The sequence below is a fragment of the Lolium rigidum genome, chromosome 1, assembly GCF_022539505.1.
Source record: "Lolium rigidum isolate FL_2022 chromosome 1, APGP_CSIRO_Lrig_0.1, whole genome shotgun sequence".
NCBI classification, from domain to species: Eukaryota; Viridiplantae; Streptophyta; class Magnoliopsida; order Poales; family Poaceae; genus Lolium; species Lolium rigidum.
Window position 1 is genome coordinate 285,894,319 of NC_061508.1, and position 8,488 is coordinate 285,902,806.

General features: G+C 48.0%; 1 protein-coding gene across 1 annotated transcript; it reads right to left on the bottom strand.

Annotated features, from left to right (window-relative positions):
• Nucleotides 1-2,617: 2,617 nt before the first annotated feature.
• LOC124683855 (galactan beta-1,4-galactosyltransferase GALS1-like) lies at nucleotides 2,618-4,585 on the bottom strand. The gene is made up of 2 exons (XM_047218286.1): nucleotides 3,435-4,585; nucleotides 2,618-2,963 (listed from the first exon to the last, which is right to left on the bottom strand). Exons 1-2 carry the CDS (start codon nucleotides 4,583-4,585, stop codon nucleotides 2,618-2,620), a joined length of 1,497 nt encoding a protein of 498 aa, XP_047074242.1.
• Nucleotides 4,586-8,488: the final 3,903 nt, after the last annotated feature.

Sequence of the window (8,488 nt, forward strand, 5' to 3'; positions counted from 1 at the left end):
GCGTAGAGGGAGAGAGGTGGGAGGGGGCTCGAGGGCTAGCGGCGGTGGGCATCCCCATGTCGCCTGGGTTAGGTGGCGCGGTGTTACGGTTGGGTTCTCTCTTTTACGCTCTCTGCCTCCATATAAATAATTAAGAACAGAAAAGGTCACAAGTTGTGCACGATACAAAAACACGAGTCCATCTCTGTCACATTCACTCTTGTTCCTGTGCTCGGACTTCCGCAAATCACCGATCTTGCAACAACAAGTGGTATCATAGTATGTGGTTTTCGATCCGCCTCACCGCTGCCACACAGTGTTCGAAGCGAGCTGCTGGTGTCGTAGCCGCTGATGCACCTGCCCTCGATGACGGCAGTGAATGGTGCATCGTCGAGCGGGTGATCCAAGGTTGAGGTGGATGCATCCGCCAATGTTGGCCAAGAACAGTTAGTCAGATTGGTCACTGCTCAGAGCAAGTATAATAAGGCTTAGTTAGCAGGCTATAAGGATTTAAATATAATATATGTGCTTAGTTGGAGGGCAGGGAAAAAGAGAGAAGGTAAGTGGGCTCTTATGCAAGAGCCAACTCTAGCACGTGCTCCTAGGCACTTTGTGAGACTAAATGGTGAACCACATATTGATAAAGTTGTACATTTGTAGAGCCAACTATTGCACATATTAGTTATATATTGGCTATAGATGACATGACATATTACTTATAACCATCAACCGGCTAATATTATTGAACTTCCTCTCATGATGATGCAGATGTAGGCGGAAGGCCTTTGGGACGTCGTCCACGATGGCATCGGCACTAGCCGTGATTACGGTTGCGGGGGTGCCGCCACCCGCCAGAGCTGCTGCGTTTTCTAGCGGTCAAGGCGTGGGAAACTCTGACGGTCATGTACCTACATGTATGTTCCATCTTTTCGAGAGGGGTAGAAACTGAAGATATGCCCGTTTCCATCAATACAGCAACGCAGACGAGGCAGTTGACTGGTTTGCACAGGTTGAAAATTTACGGAAAGTGTCTTATGCACATGAGTACGAGTGCTCTTGAATTTTGAAAACCATATTTTTTGGGTTCCAAAAAAATTGAAATTAAATAAGTACATACATATAAACATTTCAAAGGTGTGGTAGGATTTTTGAAGAAAAATATATTGTATTTTGAGCTATATACAAAAAAGATAAAATTCTGACAAATATATGACCCTATAAACTTCGGGTTTTTTCTCTAGCTCAAATTATAACGTAATTTCTATCAAAACTTTGCACGAGTATTCAGGACATATGTATGTATTAATGAAATAAATTTAATAATTTTTTGAAACATTAAAATACAATTTTCTAATATTTTAAATACCGAGAGCACTGGTGCTCATGTGCACCAAATTCATGTCCGAAAATTTAACCCTACCAAAGCATTACTGCTTCCCGGATTCGGGTTCTGCACCAGTATCAGCTGTACCAGCTAATGCAGCGATCCTCGGATTAAAAGCGTGCATTTCGTTCTCAGTTAGTACTCAATGTTTCATGGATGGACTGCAGTTGGTACAGCAGCTTCATGTACTGATATAGAAGTCTCTGAACTCTTTCATACTTGAAAGAACAATAAGTCTCTAAATTTTATTCCAGATGAAGATAGAGTTCTAAATGACATTAGAACTGAAAGAACAAAGGCAGAGATACAACAGACAAATCTATGAACTGAGAAAACAGAGATAGATGTTAAAAAGATACAGCAGAAAATTCAATGTGCAAACAGAAAGTAATCGGGAACATTCAAATCTAATGCGATGAAAATTCAGCAAACTAACATTGTTCCAGTATTACTAATGTTATTCTTTACTCACATCACAACAGATCGGGAATGTGAATTTGGCCGACAAACATAAATAGAAGAACAACAAACCAAATGCCATGACAAAGAATGCAGCAGCTGGAGACAGTAGCACACTCCCATGCTACTGCTATAGGCCAAGCAACCTCCCCCAATCATGCAATTATACAACCATGCCCATCTCCCGGTCCCCTTCTTTTCTTTGCCTTTCTGGATAACAAATTTTATTGCACTGCTTGGTGAATTTAAGAGCTCAAGGCAAGAAATCTCTCGAGTCATCCTTCAGCGTACAATACATATCATTTCAGCATGTGGCAAATAACAGCCAGTTTATTCAGCTGGAGAGTTTCATGAATTAACTAATTGATCCAACAGAAAATAGACCTAAGAACAGTGTCATTTATACTTTGTTGCGGGCACAGTGAACAGAGAAATTTGCAAGTTTATCTGTTCTAGAAATGCATCACAATTCATAAACGAGGCTATTATCTACTCGGAGCGTGAATGGAATACAATCAATGTGTCTGAACCGTAAATAATGAAATTTACACGGATGAGATCTCTCTATACAAAATTCTCACCTTTGCAGATTGATACTAGAATTGCGGGGGCGCACAATCTGCCATTTCGTTGAGGTTGCAGCTTCGCTTTCTTCACATATCTGCCAATTCAGAAGCTCCGGATCATAGGTTATTCGTTAGGCTGACAACATCAGGCATGCCCTTGCCAAGCTTCACGGATGGCCAACAGCAAAACACCGTACACCGATTTCGTTCTCTGATGGTCATGCCACATTCACACACGCACATTACCAATTGCTTTCTTCTCGAATTCACGCACAGCGTTCGCCAGCCGCTTCATACTGTCATCGTAGTACCATGGCGTCTTCTCGGACCATTTCAAGCCACCTTTGGGAGGTACTGGCACAAACTCACGGCATACCTCACCGAGAACATTGATGGTATTGTGGTAGTGGTAGTACCGGATCAGGTGCTCCGTCTTGTGGGTGGTGTTGCCGATAACGTTCTCAGACATGTGCACACCTGTTGCGTATGCGTTCTTGGCCTGGATCGCGTACTTCCTGTCGCGCCTCACCCCAGTGATTGAATTCCGGAAAACCAATTTCTCAAAACCCCATTGACTGCAAAAAGTGTTCAGTGGGCAGAGTTGAGCTTTCAGATATAGCATTGACAAATGTAACAGAAGTAATACAGCTAGCTCAAGAAGAACATATGAAGATTCGGTCAATGCATTACAAAAATTAACTTAGATGACTAAATTGGAGACTCAAAATTTCCAACTGCCAGATAAAATATCTTAGTACATGTGAAAATACAATCAGGACACGAAAATGAAGCTGCATTGCAAAATAAAGGCTCAAATTCTTTTCGAGGATTGTAAGAATACAACAACTTCGGTAAATGCAGTAAGGTTTGTTGAGATTCCGTATTCCTAATTAGGTAACTTCAGTTCAAATGGTCACTAACATGCAAATTTCAACACGATACAGAGATGATGCTCGTGAAATAAGCAATCGCTGAACTAAATCTGTGCGTGTAATAAGCAATCTCTGAACGAAACCATCATAATTTGGGCAGAAACGGTCACCTACTTGGAGTAGTCGTTCTTGGGATCGCGCGCGCACAACCTGCTCGACATGGGGTTCTGCTCGATGGTGAACTGCGTGTACGGCTCGAGCTCGGCGAGCACGCCCTCGAGCGTCCGCCCGTCCGGCAGGAAGATGTACTCGTCGACGTCGAAGAAGAAGGTCCACCTGGCGGCGTGGCGGTACCGGTGGAGGCAGTCGTTGACGACGAGGAACTGGTTGTGGTACCAGCCATCGTACTCCGCCTGGGCGCGCACGTCCTGGAGCGTGGCGCGGCCGGCGCGCACCCAGGGGTCGAGCGCGGCGCGCACGGCGGGGCCGACGCCGCCGGCGTCGTGGAACACGAAGTGCGAGCGCGGGCCGAAGAAGCGCGCGTGGTAGGCCATCCACTCCCGCACCCGCGCCGCGCTGATGCCGCCGTACAGCGAGGAGCCGCAGTAGAGGTAGTCGTACCTGTGCGGGGGCCGGAACGCGGCCTCGTCGTACGCCCCCGGGGCCTCCTCCAGCGCCTCGATCCGCTCGTACCGCGCGGCGGAGGGCCCGTAGTAGGCGTTGAGGACGAGCTTGCCGCCCGCGTTGTCGGCGTTGGGCGGGGTGGTGAAGGTGCAGTTGACGACCACCACGGTGTAGACGCGGCCGTAGCCCCAGTCCGGGAGCATGTGGTAGGTGTTGGCGGCGTGGATTGGGGAGGTGGAGGTGGAGGCGTTGGGCAGCCACTCGCAGCGGAACCAGGGCTTGCCGTAGACGTGGGTGGGCTTGGAGGCGAGCCCGACGACGGCGAAGGTGTACGGCCCGCCGCGGTACGCGCCCATCTGCACGAACAGCGCCGCCGCGCTGCCCACGGCGCGGAACTCGCGCCTGTTGGGGTCGGGTTGCTGCTTCGGCGGCGAGGAGGCGTTGGAGCTGGAGGTGGAGGGCTTGGCGTGGAGGGAGACGAGGCGTGAGGGGAAGGAGGTGGAGTTGACGGCGGGCAGGTCGGGGCAGGCGGAGAATGGGGAGGCGAGGAGGGAGTGGTAGGGGCGGAGCTGCCAGGCGGCGGTGAGGAGCGTGAGCACGGTGAGCGCGGCGAGGAAGGGCTTGAGGTCGAAGCAGAGGAGCGCGGGGGGCGCCGGACCGGCCGCAATGGCGCCGCCGCCGGCCGCCGCTTCGGTCCGCATTGTCCGCCGCGGATGGGGAGCAGTGAGCAGAGCAGAGCGGCGAGTGGGAGTGTCGGGGACTGGGAACAGTGTGGAGGATTACGCGAGGCTCGGGTAAGTACGGCCTTTCCATTGGTGGATTAATTAAGCTCCGCTTTTACCAGTAGTACCGGAAAGTGCTTGGGACGGAAGCGGATTTGATGGCCGTCATCGTATCCTGCGAGTCCGGTACACGCTCTGACGCTCGGGTCTCGCCGCGCACGTACGCTGTTCCTTGTGGGTCTGACGTAGCTCGACTCCTTTCGGATCGTTCACCCGGAAACGTCGATACACTCCGTAAGCATTGGTCAGTTTTTAGTTTAGGGTAATTTTATAGGGTACGAGCATAAATTTATAACTATGGAAATTATCGAAAACCTCAAATGTAGTCCGAGCTACATGTAGATCGGTTTTATTTTTCATGTGTATACCTATACTCTATCCGTTTATACCTGATATGTGTTTATGTGTGGATTGCCAATTTATTATATGGCTCGCCCTAAGTTTGTTATTTATAAGTTATGAGTATAAACTTGTGATATCTAAATTTTCATAATTATCACAACTACATGTTATTTAGTTAAGGCAATTGTCTTCTTTTTGTTAAATGTGCTATCAATGGATGTAAAGTTGTTAGCAATATACCCATCGGGAACCCAATGAGTATGGGTACCCAGTATGGGTGTGGGTAAAGTTTCGTATCAATGGGTATGAGCAAAAATTGTATCCAATAACTATACAAGCATCGAAACGGCATTGTTCTACCATATCCATGTCCTACCATTAAATTCCTTGGTTAGCATTGTCCATGGTGAAAATTGAGCGCCCCAAGTACAACCATATGATATCTCTGTTTTGAAATGTAGTGTATTTTTGAAAACCTAAACTAGCTTTTCAAACATTTCGGAACAGAGGTAGCTTTCCAAAACACACGGCATTTCACTAAGCTAAGGCATTTACAATGTGGTGACGTCTCGACCTACTCCTAGAATTGATAGTTGGATTTTTCGTAGTTACTAGAAAGAAGGCATTTTTTCTATTGTGTATCATATGTCTTTCCTTATCAACATAATGTTCTAATAAAATTTACTTAGTTATCATTAGTTAAATAGGATAGCAATAAGAGAAAATTAGTTAAGTATGATTAAAAAAAGATAATGCAGTATACTATCTTTGTCCATAAAAGAATGTCGTAAGTTTGTTTAAATTTAAATATGTTCATCCAAATGGAGGCTATACCCTCAACCTCTACATCAAAATGATGCAAACAACTTATTTTACTAAATTAATTACCAAAGGTTTACGAGAGAAATACAATGATCAATCTGAAGCCACCCTTGGTGAGAAAAATGGCAACACCTACAAATTTGATGAAGGGGTGTCTATGATCACGAGCATGTGCCTCAACCCCAACCAACACGCATCATTTAAAACTGGCTCACTCGTCCAACACTCTTAGTATGTATCTCATGCACACACTACAGAAGTTGTCTCCGTCGTCTTCCGGAAAACCATCTCCAGGATCGGGATGTCTGCACTGGCCTTATCAGACCATGTATCAACGCCAAACAGCGTCACGGCCCTGCGCATGTCCAAAAACATGTGTCCGCCTTTAAGACCCTGCCACGCCAAGCTGCGAAACTCGTGGCCAAAATACAACGAATCTCCAAATGTTCATTTGAACTCCGATTTGCGAAAAGTTATACTCATTTTCGATCAAATCGACGATATGAAACGGTATGGGATTTTCCACATGGATTATGAGTCAAGAATTCAAATTATGGTTAACTGTATGAACATGTGTTAAAATTAACCTTTAGAAATTTCGGGATATTGCACTCCCGAGACACCACACGGGGGCGAGAGGGAGAGAAAGGCCGCAACTTATCTATGTCATAGTCTAAATTTAGATTTATCTTGACACTATTTAGCATATAGATACATCCGAAGTGAGATAAATTTTTGATATCCTATTATAAATGGGGAAGTATAACTTACTATATCGGATGGTTAATGAAGACGTGTTTCCTACCTTTGTAGTATATTGTATTGTACTCCCCTCATTCCGCAAAACATGTCGAAAGTTTGTCACATTTAGTGTCTAGATACATTTAAATTTTGATGAATTTTTAACATGTTTGATGTCTTTAACATCCCGAAGAAATTAATGCTTTGGGTAACACACGTTCTTGTGCTCGCCGAACCCGCAACTCTTTCGGCGGGGCAAAGCCCAAATTTACAGAAGTGCCACCTTCCGGCCTTCTTCCTGTAACTTCCGACTCCTTCTAATGAAATGAACACAGCAGCTCTCCTGCTGTTATTCAAAAAAAAAAAGATAGAAATTAAGAATCACTGCACTCCACGGCCCCATACCCCATCCGTCCAACGGTCATCTCCCCTCTGCTGGGACTGGGGACAAGCGAAGCTGACACTCCACTGCACTGAAGAGTGAAGACGCCATGCCGATGCTCGCTGCCACGCACGGACATGTAGAGTACAGGTGTCACGAGCACGGAGCGGAACGGGCCACGCGTGCTGCTGACTCACCGAGGTTCCTGGACGGACGTGGACGGGATGGGATGGGCTCTTCCGATAGGCGTACCAATGCCGGTCAGGCGGTGGTCACCGCCTCTCAGATCCACGCCATGCGCGCACGCGCGCGCGGCTCATGTCACGTCACCGATCGAGCGGCCGATGATGATGAGCCAGCAGTTTCGCCATGAATCGAAGGCGCGAGCGAAGCTTCATGGCGGTCAAGGCATCTTCAGCGGGGCGATCCATATTTATATCCGTTTACGTTGGACACGGATACAAAAAAAAACGTTCGTATGTCCGCATGCGTCTGCCCTTCTCTAGCGGCAGAGACGCATTTATTTGACCGCATGCGTGATTAGAGAGGAGAGAGATGGAAAGATTCTGTTTGTGTGGCTAGGAATAAACACACGCGTGATTAAAAGAGAAGAGAGAGGGCTGCATGCAGCCCAACTAAGGCTGCAAGTGGGCCGTGATGCGGGGGCCCACGTATTTTCCGCATGTGCCCGCAATTAATTGCGGGATGTCTGCGGCAGTCCGCAAATACTGATATGTTTTATGCGGCTCCTGTTTGTGCCCGCATATAGATAGCATCTCTGCAACTTCTCGCGAACCTTGACCATGGAGGTCGTCTCCGTGCACCACCGACCGGACTCCGCCAACCACGCCTCGATTTAGCCAGCGCCGGTGTCGATCTGGCTCTTTCGACCTCAATTCGGCCACCTCCGTTGCCGATCTGTCCGCTGACCACCTGTGGGAGGCCATCTCAGCGTCATCTCCGGCAGCGCGCGGGCGGCTATCATCTCCGGCAGCAGCGCTTTGACCTCGTAGCCGAGCCTCGAGCGGTCTAAGCGTTGTTTGCCTCGTTGGTTCCAGACTTTTGCGAGCCTAGGAAGTGGGCCGAGACGGGCCGAGTGGTTGCCAACTTAATCCTGCAAAAATAATTCAGTTTGACGTGGGCGTCCGCAGTGGTAGTTTTGCCGAGCGGTATGTGGGCCACCGTGGTTGAGCCGCGCCAACTTGCATCCTGAAGCCCAACCGGACACAAACGGACGCGTGGACGCGTCCGCAGAGACGCAATCCTGACGCATATTTAATTCACGTTTGCGTCAGGACGGATACTACGGACGTTTTACGTCGCCCCGCTGGAGGGCATTTTTTGTCCACGTAGACGCAAACGGACGTTTTTCGTCCGTTTACATCGCCCCGCTGGAGATGCCCTGGAGAGGCGGAATCAATCGAGTCGACTGACTGGCGCGTGGCCATGGCCCAACCAACGGCATGGCCTTTGTTTGAGCTTTTCGTTTCTATCGCCTCGTCGATCACATTCCATGATTGCCAAAACAAAAGGCA